We start from the raw sequence: 15565 nt of genomic DNA on the forward strand, positions 1-15565 counted from the left end.
AGGGAGAGACACAGAATCCGAAGCAGGCTCCAGGCTCTGAGCTGTCAGCACAGAGCCCGACGCGGGGCTCAAACTCACAGACCGTGAGATCGTGACCCGAGCCGAAGTTGGACATTAACTGACTGAGCCACCTAGGTGCCCCTCGTTTATTCTTTTTAAATACCGGAAGTAATCCACAATCACTGTTGAATAACAAGTTAAGGATCTCTTCAAGGCAGTATACATACTTTTACAAGAGATTCTCTTACTTTGTTTAAATTCGAATTCAAAAATAGGAAGCATATTCCCATGGTTCAAAGTTCAAAAGGAACGAACAGGTATACAATTAGACATCTGCCCTCCCTCCCTCACCCTGCAGCCATCCCCCATGGCTGGCACTGTTACCAGTTTCTGACCATGCTTCCAGAGCCACTTTACACAGGGACGAGCCGATGCAGATGCACAGAATTACGCTCTGTCCCTGGTGCACGGCAGCGGCACAACGCGCATGTGGTGGGGCACTGTGCTCACTCACCTGTTCGGGAGACGGTCTACACCACCAGCTCAGGGCACAGAGCTACTCCTGACTTGTGGCCGTAGAGTGGCGCCCTGCGCGGCTGCACCGCCACTCCCGTAACCCGACGCCCACGGCAGGCCCTCCCGTGGCTCCCACCGCAGGGTTCCATGACTACTAACGCTGCGTGCACATCACTGTGCATGTGTGTAGGCACAGCTTTAGGATAAGTTCTCAGAAGTGAGGCTGCTGGGTGAGAGGTCTGGTGCCTTCCTAAGTCTCACAGATATCGCTAAACTGCCCTCCACAGAAGCCGCTGACCGACACTCCCACGGCAACATGGCAGAGTCTGTTTCTCAAGCTCCTGGCCAACACTGTCATTAAATGTTCTAGTCCTCGCCGATGTAACAGGTGAGATACACTATCCCCCTGTCTTCTCTGCATTTCTTTTATGAGGAGTAAGGCTGAACATCTTTTCGCATACCCTAGGGCCACGTGGATTCACTTTTCTGTGACCTGTCTTTGTAGACTTCCCCTTTTCTTAAATGGGTTTTCCTTATCAATTTTTAGAAACTTTTATACATAAAGATAGTCAGCCGTTTACAATATGAGCTATAAATGCTGTTTCCCAGCTTATAATTTGTCTTTTGACTTTGCCCAGGGTGGTTATTGCCACTCAAGCCGTGTCGGGGGCGGGTTCTTCTGTTTTCAGTAATTCAGTTCTTTTATGGCCTAGTGTTAGGCTTAGAAAAGTCTTGTTCCCTCGAAAAATTTTAAGTAAAACCCGTATCTCTCAGAATTCTTCTAATCCTTTCGTGGTTTCGTTTATTCTTAAACTCTGGATATTCGATGCATCCGGTATTTATCAACGGTTTCTTTCAATAGCAGGAGCCCTCGCATGTCTGAACACATCACCTGACTGACTTAGGGTCCTGAGACGGAAGCAAGGGCGGCGTAACTGTCAACTGCAATAACAGAGGGCAAAGACACGGGAGATCCCACCTCCCCCTCTCCCCACTTGTGAGCAAAGGGAAAACAAAACGTGAACGATTTAACATCTATTCCTATTTTACTTAAATTAACTGTTACGGCAGGAATTAACAAACGGGGAAAGCACTCGGCTACCTTGCTCACTGCTCTCGGTTGGGGAATCCTCATGTCGAAGGAAAAATTTCACTTCTTCCCTGCGTGGCCCCCACTTCTGAAGATGTTCGTACATCATGTGATCAAAGGGTATGGGACGCTCTAGAAAAAAACCACATCTTACTTATTCCAGAAATAAAAGGACTCCAACCAAAAGCAAAAAATAAATAAAAATAGATTTAAATAAACATACACATATACAATAGAATTCAAGGATATTATAAGCACTAAATTTTAATCGTAATGAAGTAAAAGCAGGAGTGTGAGTGGGAAATAATCTAGGTAACACATAAGCATGAGAAGTGTACATAAAAGCGATTCTGCAACATTAAATAGGCAACACTGAAAACTGCCCTCTATAATACTTATTTACTGTATCAGGAAGCAGTGTGCCTCTCAGTCTTCAAAGAAGCACATTAACAAGCTGGCCCAGCATGGCCATTCACTAAAATGCTGCGTGTGGCCATCAGACGCACACGGGGTGCACGGCGCACGTCTTGGCCAGTCAGGTACCGCTACTGGGAATGCTGGCCAGCACTTGCAGAGGCCAAAACTACCAAGTTGATAATAAAAAATACATTCTACAGAATTAAATGTACTAATGCACTTCAAATATTAAGGAAAAAAGCTCAAAATAAAATCCTAGTAGAATATCGACACCAGTGACTAGAGAAGAGCACGGACATATTTGTTAAACTTACGAGGTACCATTTCTTATGTTTATAATCGTAGTTTCCTTAGAACTGCATCATGTGTAGAAACAGAAAACAAAACAAACACGAAACAAACACAAAAAACCTCGGTTGTTTGCCTTCTTCTTAGATATCTGAAGAACTGCTTATGTTCCGGATAGTGATCCTGGGTTGATTACATATATTGAGAAAATAGGCTTGTCTTTTAATTTTGTTGGTGCCTTTTGTTATACAGAAGTTTAAAAATAATGTAAGCACTTATCAATCTTTTCTGATTTTGAGGTTTTTGAACAAATTCTCTTAACTCCAAGGTCGAAAGAATGTTCTATATTTTTTTCCTACAAATTATAAAGTATTGCTTTTCATTTTCCTTATGGAACTGGTGTTGCTTTTCCTACTTTCGTCATCAATGGTCCCCATATCATTTACTTACTAGTGTCTCCTTTCCTCATAGAGACACCTCTGAGCCGTCTCCGGGCTCCTCGGGCCCCGATCTCTTCTAGCGGGCGGGCTGTCACTCTACCTCCACGCCGTGGCTGCAGTCTCCACTGCTGTGGTTTTACAGTTGGTGCTGCCATGGGCTAGGACGAGTCCCCTCGCGTGGCTCATCTTTGAAACGGTCTTGGCATTGCCCAGCCCTTTGGGCTCACAACTATTTGAAAGGAGCTGCTTGTCAAGTTCTTTTTTTTAAAGGTAGGCTTTTGACTGTAATCATACTAATTTATTTACAAGTAAAATTTGGGGAGATCTGAAATCTTTGTGTTAAACCGGGTCTTCTAGTCCATGAACATGGTTCTGTCTCTCCATTTTTTTCAAGCATGTTGTGTTTTTCAAGGATTTTTTTTTTTAATCACCATAGAGATCTTATAAATCTCTGTTCCTTTGTACCTTACAGATTTTTTGTTTACATAGCATTTAAAAATAACTTTCATTTTATCTATTTTTTTAATGTTTATTTTTGAGGGAAAGAGAGAGAGGCGGGGGGGGGGGGACAGAGGATCTGAATCAGGCTCCAGAGAGCCCGACACAGGGTTCAAACTCACGAACCGCGAGATCATGACCTGAGCCGGAGTCAGACGCTTAATCAACTGATCCTCCCAAGCACCCCCAAAATAACTTTCATTTCAGAATGATCTTAGACCTCTAGAAAAGTAGCCAAGACAGTACAGAGTTCTGATACCCCTTCACCCAGTTTCCCCTAACGTTAGCATCTTAACTGAGTATCTCTGTCAAAGCTAAGAAATTTACACTCGTACGTTACTGTTAGTTAAATTCCAAGCTTCATCTGCACTCCACTGGTTTTTCCCCTAATGTCCTCTTTCTGTCCCAGGAACTGAACCAGAAAACTACAATTGCATTTACTTGTCTTAAACCCTAGGTCTCTGCTGGTCTGTAATAGTTTGGTCCTTCCCTGTTTTTTTCCTGACCTTGACAGTTTTGAGGAGTTCCAGCCAGGTATTTTGTAGAATGTCCCTAATTCTAGCTTGTCTAGTGTTTTCCCCCTGGTTCTAATGAGGGGATGGGTTTTGGGGAGAACTCCACAGAGGTGAGGTACCTTCTCATCTCATCATACCAGGGTGTGCGTGCCATCACCATGACAGATCGTGTGATGCTGGCCTTGACCACTTAGCTGAGGTGGTATCTGCCGGGCCCCCTGCTCCAAAACTCCCAACTACTACCTCATTCTCCAACAGGTCGCTGGCAAGTGGTGGGTGTGTAGTGCATGGGGAGGACCGTCGGCTGATGACATTGGCCTCTTTGTCCAGAAACATCTCCCCCAACATTTCCTCACATGCTGAGGACTGATCCACAGGACCTATTATAACATCTACCTCTGTAATAGGAAACTGCAGGGTATTTTTCTTTCTAAAGGGTTGTATACCTCAGGACTGTCCCCCCACCCCCACTTGTTGCTGTTACCAACATTAACAAATGTGGTTTATGAAGGTGAAAAATGAATTGTATTGTGACATTTTCTTTTCTTTTCTGGTAATTTCTTGCTTAATTATTAATTATGCCTTTCTGTTTTACGTTTTATTCATGTTTATGTTTTAAAAATATTCTTGGAAGCCCAAAGTAGCAATTTTTGAAGACAATGTATGAGATAAGAGAAATTCTAAACCTAGGCCTACATTCCAGAGAAATGAAAACATATGCCCCCACGAACACTTGCCCAGGAATGTTCACAGCAAGCATTATCATAGCCAAAAAGCGGAAGCAACCCAAATGTCCATCACCTGCTGAACGGAGAAATAAAATGTGATCTATCTTACAATGGATATTCTTAAGCCAGGAAAAGGAATTAAGTACTGAAACATGCTACAACGTGGATGAACCTTGAAAATATTATGCTAAGTAAAAGAAGCCAGACCAAAAAAGCCATGTATCAGATGACTGGGTTTACATGAAGTACCTAGAGGAGTCCAACACATAGAGCCAGATGATCACACAGTGGTTGCCAGTGGCTGGGGGGGAAGGAATGGAAAGGGACAGACTTTGGTGACGGCTACACAACACTGTGACTGTCCTAAATACCCCTAATTGTACATGTTAAAATAGTGATTTTTATGTGCGAATTTTATCTCCACTTAAAGGAGAAAAAAGGAAATCCTGAAATGCTCCCAATGTTGCTTGTGCCTGAAGTCAGGAAGGACAGCAGCAAGACTGGGGGCTCACAGGCAGCGACCTGAGAGAGTGCCGAGGCGACACCGAGCAGTGTCGTCCACCTCGAGCACAAGCATATGGCTGGGGAGAGACCTTTCTCTAAATCTGCTCACCGGGAGAAAGCAAGAACTCTGCAGGCTGCAGTCCAATCATACATTCACAGTGTGATTTATTGCTCTGCCTGAGGTTAAGTTCTACATTTCTTTCTTTCCTTTTTCTTTTTTTTAGTTTATTTATTTTTAATGTTTATTTATTTTTGAGAGAGAGAGAGAAAGAGTGCGAATGAGGGAGGGGCAGAGAGAGAGAGACACACACAGAATCTGAAGCAGGTTCCAGGCTCTGAGCTGTCAGCACAGAGCCTGACATGGGGCTTGAACTCACCAACTGTGAGATCATGACCTGAGCTGAAGTCAGACGCTTAACCGACTAAACCACCCAAGTGCCCCTTTAGTTTATTTACTTTTGAGAGAGCGAGGGAACGTGAGCAGGGGAGGGACAAAGAGAGAGGGACAGAGAGAGAGGGAGACAGAGAATCCCAAGCAGGCTCCATCCACATTGTCAGCAGAGCCCAACGCAGGGCTCAAACCAATGAACCATGGAATCATGACCTGAGCCAAAATCAAGAGTCAGACGCTTAACTGAGTGAACCACCCAGGTGCCCCAGTTCTAGATCTCTATAAAGAAAGAAGTCCTGCCAGTCACAGCAATGTAGCAAATGGTGCGCTCCTAACGTGCCTTTTCTGTGCATGTAAGCAAGCTCTGTCTTGTTCTTTAAATGTCAGGGCAAGTACAGAAACGGTCTCATCTCAGTTGAAAATGAAATCTGTGTTTGCTCAGCTCAAGTTTAGCACACAATTGAGTATTTGCACAGAAAAACCAAGCACAGAGTGTACTTTAAAGAAGTAAATATCGGGGCGCCTGGGTGGCTCAGTTGGTTGAGCATCCGACTTCAGCTCAGGTCACGATCCTGTGGTTTGTAGGTTTGAGCCCCGCATTGGGCTCACTGCTATCAGCTTGGAGCCTGCTTTGGAACCTCTGTCCCCCATTCTCTCTGCCCTTCCCCCACTTGTGCTATCTCAAAAATAAATGAAACATTAATTAAAAAAAAAGTAAATATTATACATTTTTAGTTTTGAAAGTAACTTTTTATGTATATAGGCCCATATAAAAGATTTTTAAAAATCATGTGTACTGTAATTTCATAATGTTAAGGCCTATATGTAAGCCTAATCATGTTTTGCACAGAATTGTGCCTTAGGCCATATTTTATTCATATTGCTTTGGCTTATGGGGTTAAGTAGCTTCAGTTTTAGTCACTTTACTAATCAACATTATCCATAAGTTTTCATGTTTTTTACATTAATTAAAATAAATTTGCAACCTTTATTTATTTTTTTAGCTCAATAAATGTTTATTGAATGAAAGAAAGAAAGACTTAATTATCAACAATTACCATAGAAAAATAAGTCACAGGAAAGTAATGTTGCCTTGACAACCTTTATTTAAATCTACCAAGTCTGAGCATAACTTTATAAAAGTTACACCCAATTTTGTCTTAAGTCAGTCATTTAACAAGTTTATCGTTTCCCTCTCTGAATTTAAAATTTCAGGGGCGCCTGGGTGGCTCAGTCGGTTAAGCGTCCAACTCAGGTCATGATCTTGTGGTTTATGAGTTGAAGCCCCGTGTTGGGCTCTGGGTTGATAGCTCAGAGCCTGGAGCCTGCTTCAGATTCTGTGTCTCCCTCTCTCTCTGCCCCTCCCCTGCTTGCCTCTCTCTCTCTCTCACTCAAAAATAAACATTAAAAAAACCTTTTTTTAGTTTCAACGAAAAGATTAATTTCAAGAAAAGTAAGCTAAGTTTAACTATCTTTTTTAAAAAAATACTAAAGGCTAACTAAAACATCATTTTTGTTTGAAAGTGAAAACAGAACTACCCCACATATATAATATGTATCATATACCTCATCAGTATCCATAATGGAAATCTATGATAAGACTTTCAAGTGTTCTTGGATAAGGCAAAAATAAAATTAAGTAGGAAATTTAACAAAAGGAAATGCTGAAGGTTCTACCTATATTCCTGATTTGCAATAGAGTGGACCCTGTGTGGGAAAGGGAAACCCAAGTACAGTAGGTTAATATAATAAACTGACCAAATTAACACAAATTAACACAGTGTTACAGGCTGAGCTGTGTTCCCCCACGAATTCACATGTTGAACTCTCTGCAGAACCTCAGAATGCAACCTTTTGGAGACTGGATCTTTAAGGAGGTAATAAGTAAAAACGAGGCCACTGGGGTGGGCCTGAATCCAATATGGCTGGTGACCTCACAAGTAGGAGATTAGGACACAGACACGCACGACAGGGAAGACCATGTGAGGACAGGGAGAGAAGGTGGCATCTGTAAGCCAAGGAGAGAGGCCTCAGGAAAGACTAAGCCTGCCGACATCCTGATCTCAGACCTCTAGCCTCCAGAATTGGGAGAGAATGAATGTCTGGTGTTCAAGCCAACGAGGCTGTGATACTGTGTTATGGCAGCCCTAGCAACCTAACACACAGATCCACCGAGAAACAGTCTCTTCTCAAAAGCATTAACAATTATACTGGAGTATTATACTTATGACATACTGATCACACTAATATACCATGAGTCGTAGATGCAATCATTTTTATGGAAGGATCCTCGGAAACCTGAAAATTACCGTAAGGGTTTCTCTAGGGTAAAAAAGACAGAGAATGGCTACCTTAAATGCTTTCCCCCTTCCTCTGAATCTTACCCACTAGAAAATAGCTCTTCAGGACCCAGCTTTGCTGGTCTGTTTTACTCAACGACTTGTGTTTACTAAGGAGATATGACAGTGAACAGACAAGTTCCTGCCTTCAGGAATTTTAATCCAATGAGAAAACTATAGGAAAGCTACTGTGTTATGTTCTGATAAATAACTATGACAGTACTGGAACACAGAGGAGGGATGCTTAAACACCCTCTGAGATTCAAGGAAGGGAGGAAAGGCAAGAAATGAATAGAATAGAAAGAAATGAATAGCCAAGCAAAGGGGGCAGGTGCTAGGGATTGTTCTAGACAATGAGAATAGCACATACAGAAGCCATGGCAAATACAGCACACTGTGACCCTCTACTGTGAGGTCAACCTCATTCCTGATGAGGTAAAACAAACTGTAATTACTTACCTATCCCCTCCTTCCTGTTACTGTTATCAGACTGATAACTGAGAACCTGCCCTCTTACTTCTGGTTTAGTAACAGTCCAACATTTATCAAAGTCAAGTTCCTCTCAATGTGCCCTGAAATCTCTGCTCTGAATTCTAAGGAGAACATTAAAAGCACAAGACTTTGGAAGAAAATATTCAAGTATCATATACCTGATAAGGGATCTGTGTCTAGAATATATAAAGAACTCTTACTGGGGATGTAATGTATAGTATGGTGACTTTAGTTAATATTGTATTGCATGTTTGAAAGTTGCTAAAAGAAAAGATCTTAAAAGTTCTCTTCACGGGGCACCTGAGTGGCTCAGTCAGTTAAGCATCCAACTCTTGGTTTCAGTTCAGGTCATGGTTTCACAGTTTGTGAGACTGAGCCCCACATCAGTTTCAGCACTGACAGCATGGAGCCTGCTTGGGATTTTCTCTCTCCCTCTGTCTCTGCCCCTCCCCCACTCATGCTCAGGCTCTCTCTCTCTCTCTCTCTCAAAATAAACATTTTTTAAAAAAAGTTCTTATCACAAGAAAAAAAAGTTTTGTAACTGTGTGGTGACAGATGTTAACTAGGCTTACGGCAATGATCATTTCACAATATATACAAATATCAAATCATTAGGTAAACATGAAACTAATGCTATATATCAATTACACTTCAATTAAGAAAATAAGCAAAAGTTCTAATTATTTCTCAAGTTGCCTGGGTAGCTCAGTCAGTTGAGTACCTTTTTTTTTTTTAATGTTTATTTATTTTTGAAGGAGAGACAGAGTGGGGGAGGGGCAGAGAGAGAGAGACAGACAGACAGACAGACAGACAGACAGACAGACAGACAGACACAGAATCTGAAGCAGGCTCCAAGCTCTGAGCTGTCAGCACAAAGCCTGATGCAGGGCTCAAACTCACAAGCCATGAGATCATGATCTGAGCCAAAGTCAGATGCTTAACCGACTGAGCCACCCAGGTGCCCCGAGCATCTAACTCTCGACACTCAGGTCACGATCTCATGGTTTGTGGGATTGAGCCTCGCACTGGGTTCCGGCTGACAGTGAGGAGCCTACTTGGGACTCTCTCTCTCTCCCTCTCTCTGCCCCTACCCTGCTTGCATGGTCTCTCTCAAAATTAAAAAAAAAATTTTTTTTTAAATAAATAGACATTTCTCTAGGGGTATCTGGGTGACTCAGTCGGTTAAGCGTCTGACTCCTGGTTTTGGCTCAGGTCACTATCTCACGGTTTGTGAGACTAAGACCCGCATCAGGCTCCAGGATGACAGCATGGAGCCTGCTTGGGATTCTCTCTCTCCCTCTCTCTCTCTGCTCCTCCCATGCTCTCACTCTCTCTCAAAATAAATTAACTTTTAAATAGACATTTCTCTAAAGAAGATATGCAAATGGCCAATGAGCACATGAAAAGATGCTCAGCATCATTAGCCACTAGGGAAAAGCAAATCAAAACCACAAGATACCACTCACACCCACTAGGATGGGTGGAATTGTATACCTAATATCAAGCGTTGGCAAGAATGTGGAGTAACTGGAATAGACTGATGCTGAGAATGTAAAATGGTTGCTTTTGAAAACAGTCTGGCAATTCCTCAATGAGTTAAGCAATTACCACCCAGCAATTCTACTCTTAGGTATATACCTAAGGGAAGTGAAAACATATGTCCACACACACATTTGTACATAAATGTTTATAGCAGCATTACTCAGGATAGCTAAAAGGTGGAAACAACCCAAATGTCCATCAACTGATCAATGGGTAAATCAAATCCACCCAATGGAATATTATTCAGCAACAAAAAGGAATGAAGTGTTGATACCAAAACAACATGAACGAACCTTGAAAAACATCATGCTCCATGAAAGCCAGTCAAAAGGGAATACATGTTGTATGATTACATTTATATGAAATATTCAAAATAAGAACATCTACAGAGACAGAAAAGAGATTAGGGGCAACCTAAGAACGGAGGGGGTAGGAAGGGAATAGGAAATGACTGCTAATGGATATGAAGTTTCTTTTTTGCAGTGACGAAAATGTTCTTTGATTGTGGTGATGGCCGCACAACTCTGAGTGTCCTAAAATTACTGAATTTAGGTAATAGGTGACACTTTCAATAGGTGAATATTGTATGGCATATGAAGTATATCTCAACAGAGCTATTTAAAAAAAAAGTGTAAGACTTTAGTGACTATCCCTAAGTACCCTTTAAACACTTCCATTTGGATGCCATCCCATTATCACCTCAGACTCAACATGTTCTAACTGATCACTCTCTTACTTTCCAACACAGACCCATCCATACCCCAGTCACCTGTTTTTTCATACCACAAAAAGATTACCCTCCTCCACCAGTCCTGACGGCCTTTGTGCGAGCTAGTTCCATCTCTTCCCTGCTGCCTACTTTCTCTCAATACCAGTCCCTTAGCTGTCATAGGAGCATGATACTTTCATGATCTTCTCTTGTTCCTCCTTCACACTGCTTCCCTTGCTGAGTATACCATATCTACATTCAACCTCTCCTTTAGACTCCAAATTATTTTGCAGAATTTTCTGTATTCAGTATTATTTATGCTGATCTTCTCTGCCTAGCTGGATGACCAAGTCCTTAAATGTAAGAGCCAGCAGAGCAGACCCTTGAACAACACACATGTCAGGGACACTGCACCCCTGTGCAGTTGAAAATTCATGTTTAACTTTTAACTCCCCCAAAACTTAACTACTAATAGCCTACTGTTGGACAGAAGCCTTACTGATAACATAAATAATCAATTAACATATATTTGGTATGTTACATGTATTATATACTGTGATCTTACAATAATACCTAACTTCTTCTTAATTTTGGGCGGGGGGCAGTATTCCTAGGCTATGTGGTTCATCTGTGAGTTTTTCCAAACTTGCAAATCTCCAAAAACGTTTCCAATATATTCACTGAAGAAAATCCACACATAAGTGGATCTGCACAGTTCAAACCTGTGTTGTTCAAGGGTCAACTGCACTTGCTTTTTACAATTTAATAAATATTTATGGCGTGCCTAGTGTTTTAAGGGTTTTATATACAGGGAAACATAAAAATGTTTCCGCCTTGAAGTATCAGGGGAAAAGAAGATGAACAAGTCAACACATACCAAACAAAACACTGTAAAGTCTCAGAGCACACAGAGTTCTCACTGGGTTAGCAGTGAGATCTAGAAAAACCTCATCTAAGAACTATATCTACTTTCCCTGCTCATTTCAGATGGCACAGATAAGGGTCAAATCACATCACATATATTTTACAAAGAGCATTTGTAAAATCTTTCTCCCATGTAATATGGTATCATTTTAATTATTCAATTCCTCACTATCACAGATAACTAAGAACCAAAACAGTATTTTGCATTTGATAAGCATTACATTTGACGTACTTAGTAATCTCTATAGAACCTAATACATACCATTTCCCCTCCACACTTCAGCTAAATGGCAACTGCCCTCTCCAGGTTCCTTGCAAAATTCTACAACATCTCGACATGTTGTTTCTGGTGTTATGGGAACTTCTGTTAAAATCTGCTCGTTGTTGCTCAAGAACACGGTTAATATCATCTGTAAGAGAAAAGATTTAAGCTACAATTTACAGTCATTATCATAAGGAGATCAATCTGTAAACTTAAAATGATCCCCTCTACCTCCCACTCCCCCACCTGTACCAAAATGCCCTACAGGATTAACTTTTGGAAACAGATAAGCTAATCTAAAATTCATGTAGAGTGGCAGTCGGAAGAGCACATAACTCTTGACCTCAGAGTTGTGAGTTCAAGCCCCATGTGAGGTGGAGAGATTACTTAATAAACTTAAAAAAAATTAAAAGATAAATATAATCTGCGTAGAGAAATTAAAATGTAAAACAAGTCACGAGAATTCCCAAAGAGAGCAGTATTAGAAGGGACCCAACAGCACTACCAGATATTATGAAGCCTCAAAAGGATATAGCAGAAGCACATGAACCCATCAGGGCAACAAACTCTCAAGTCCAGACATGGTGTGAGTGAGGAAGGAGGTGCCTCCACAGTGACGAAGGAAAAGACCGTGCAGTGAAGGAGGTTTGATTAAAACTCCCAGCTGCAAGGGAAAACTGGCTTTATACTGCACATCATAGACCAGCATAAGTTCCTAATAGATCAAATATTCAAATATAAATCATAAATTTATAAAAGCTTAAAATAAAACCAGGTAGGGGCGCCTGGGTGGCGCAGTCGGTTAAGTGTCCGACTTCAGCCAGGTCACGATCTCGCGGTCCGGGAGTTCGAGCCCCGCGTCGGGCTCTGGGCTGATGGCCCGGAGCCTGGAGCCTGTTTCCGATTCTTTGTCTCCCTCTCTCTCTGCCCCTCCCCTGTTCATGCTCTGTCTCTCTCTGTCCCAAAAATAAATAAACGTTGAAAAAAAAAATTTTTTTTTAAATAAAACCAGGTAAATTCCTTCTTATAACCTTGGAGTACAGAAGTTCATTCTCGCTATAACTAAAAAAAAAAAAAACCCAGAAACTACAAAAAAAGATATATTCAAGTAATCAAATAAATGAATCTTTTACAAAGCGAAAAGAAACAGGAAAAAATATCTGCAACGCATATGACAAATAAAAGGCTAAACTTCTTAATATATAAAAGGCTTCTAAAACTGGTAACAAAAAGACCAAATATCCAATTTATTTTTAAAAACTGGCTGAGGAAGGGGCATCTGGCTGGCTCAGTTGGATACGTGCAACTCCTGATCTCAGGGTTGTGAGTTCAAGCCCCACATCGAGTGTAGAGATTACTTAAAAGTTTAAAAAACATTGGTTGAGGAAATACAACAATATACCACAATAAAATGCAAATGGCCCTTAAACATGAAAATTTATTATCACATATTTGAAAAAGAGTAAAATAAAAATTGTCCAGCTTTTTTTTAATCTTAAAAAAAAATCCTACCATTTTGATCTAAGCTATAAAGTGATCATAATGGAAGGAACTTCTTCAAAAACATTTCTCCCAAGGTACGACTGAAACTGAAGATTTTCTTCAGTCAGACATACTATGAAGGACTTCAGTTTGTTCTTTGATCAAAGTCAGAAGCAAAGTCTGCATTTGTCCCCACAACCCCCTCTCACTTAGAATCTCAGCTGCTGATTAAGTAGTTTATTTTAGTTCACGGTTAAAGACATTTTTTCTCAGAGGTGCCCTAAATTCCTAAATCCTGAGATTAAATATCCTCACGTTGACGTTCTGGAACCAACACTGCGCCCCCCCACCCCCACCTCAGCCTGTCCTTCTGAGGGGGAGGGGCCGTGCATTTTCTGAATGTAAATCAGAAGTCACTCCCTTGCTTAAAATATTCAGGAGCTCCACAAGGCTCAAGAGCAGCCCTTCCCCAAACATTTGTTTTCTAGTGACGAACAGCAAACAGGCGTCTTCACTGAGCACTTCAGAGTCGAATGTTCACGTGAACCTCTACTTCCTCCCCCAGAGACTCTTCTGGGGCTTGATCTCCCTGGAACTCCGTCTGAGAAAAGCCTAGACTTCAGGGTGAGCTACCACTGCCAGCCCGATTCCTGGCCTTCAGGTGCCCCCCACCCCCAGCCCCAGGCAAGTGCCGTCAGGCTGCTGCCCCAACCCCCCTTGCTCGACAACTCCAATTCACCCTGCAAAATCCAGTTCACGTGCTACCACCCTTGCAAAACCTCCCTCGGCTGCCTCTGCTCACCAGGGAAGCCACATGATCCGTCCTTTGTGACCTAGTTCCTCTTCACATACATCTTTATTACATCACAGCACGAACATGTCCTCCGGCCCACGAGGCTCCAGCAGGTCACTTCTGAGTCTGTCACCTGCTGCTGCCTGGCCAGGATCTGGGGCAGGGCAGGCCCACGGAAATCTGGTGGCCTCCACGAATGACACTAAGAAGACTCTGCCCCACCGTACAACTGGGGAAGTACTGCACATAATCTAAGATACGTCCAGTTTGTCCAGTAACAAGCATGGTTCCCCTCAGTTCTTCTTGGATATTACAAATACATTTCAATTCTATAAGAACTTAAGCAGTTATTTCTGCTCACTAACCCATATGAGGAAATTATAAAAATGGGGGCTTTGGAATACTGAAATAAATGGCCTGGAACCTACAGAATTTGGAATAAAATAGTAATTCCTGGATCCAGTGCAAACAAGTCCAGAACTGAAGGGCCTTAATGCTTTAACCATTTCTTTCTTTTTTTAAATGTTTTATTATTTGTCAGAGTGGGGGAGGGGCAGAGAGCGAGAGAGGGACAGACAGACAGACAGAATCCAAAGCAGGCTCCAGGCTCTGAGCTGTCAGCACACAGCCCGACGCCACCCAGGGCTTGAACTCACAGACCTTGAGATCGTGACCTGAGCCGAAGTCAGCCGCTTAACCGACTGAGCCACCCAGGTGCCCCAATACTTTAACAGTTTCAACAGAACCAGAATATATTTTTATTCTTGTTCACACACATTTATTTTACACTGCTAATGGTACATTATGTAATTTCATAGCCAGTGCTTTTCAAGATCTAGCAATATATTTACCTAAATCATGCTTTATAAATCAAAAAAATCAAACAAGTGAAAATATATTTCTTCTTCTTCTTCTTTTTTTTTTTTTTTTTTACTACCTTCCCTTTAAGGGCTAACACTACAGTTCACTAATAAGTAGCAGAGTGAACACTCTGTTTCCCTCAGTTCCTCAGAGTATTTTAAGTTCATTTATTTTGAGAGAGCATGAAGGGGAGAGGGACAGAGAAAATCCCAAGCAGGCTCTGCACTGTCAGCACCGAGCCCAACAATGCAGGGCTTGAACCCACGAACTGTGACATCATGACCTGAGCCAAGGTCGGACGCTTAACTGACTGAGCCACCCAGGGGCCCTTTACCAGGGTATTTTTATTCCTTATCCCTCCACCCCTGCCTGCGCAGCCCATGGTATGTTCTCAGTACCACGGGGCAGTGAATGTTTACATCATCTCTTGCTCCTGGAAGACAGAACCCTGGCCAGAGCGGGGACCAGTATGGCACCCCCACCACGGCACAGGGCAGCCCCGTCAGCATGCACTCACAAAAGCTCGGCTTGCGCTCATTTGCTCTGAAAAGCAGAGTCTCTGATGAACATGTTGTCAGGATGAACAATGGAATGACACTATTTTGGGACACTTTTTGAATTACCCAGACTTTTCAGCTCACGAGTAAGATCAACATGGTGGGGTGGGGGAGGAGAGGCAGAATGGCACACTTAGGAGTCTGAACGCTTAATTGTAAAAGCTAAGCCCTCCCAGATAACCTACCCCAAAGTCACTAAACACTACCTCAGTTTTTA

General features: G+C 42.1%; 1 protein-coding gene across 2 annotated transcripts in view; it reads right to left on the reverse strand.

Moving 5' to 3' along the window:
- The window catches only part of PPP1R13B (protein phosphatase 1 regulatory subunit 13B), a 99643-nt gene that overhangs the window by 44930 nt on the left and 39148 nt on the right, over positions 1–15565 (reverse strand). Inside the window, exons 1-3 of one of the 2 annotated variants that reach the window (XM_040478321.1) lie at positions 13168–13292; positions 11656–11803; positions 1619–1738 (exon numbers count right to left, since the gene is read on the reverse strand). In XM_040478321.1, coding sequence (XP_040334255.1) covers positions 1619–1738; positions 11656–11803; positions 13168–13170 — 271 coding nt within the window. In that variant the 5' untranslated portion in view covers positions 13171–13292. Of the gene's footprint in view, positions 1–1618; positions 1739–11655; positions 11804–13167; positions 13293–15565 lie in introns of those variants that run through there. The other variant, XM_040478320.1, reaches the window with a different exon arrangement.

The sequence above is a fragment of the Herpailurus yagouaroundi genome, unplaced genomic scaffold, assembly GCF_014898765.1.
Source record: "Herpailurus yagouaroundi ecotype Mexico unplaced genomic scaffold, PumYag 141, whole genome shotgun sequence".
Lineage (NCBI taxonomy): Eukaryota > Metazoa > Chordata > Mammalia > Carnivora > Felidae > Herpailurus > Herpailurus yagouaroundi.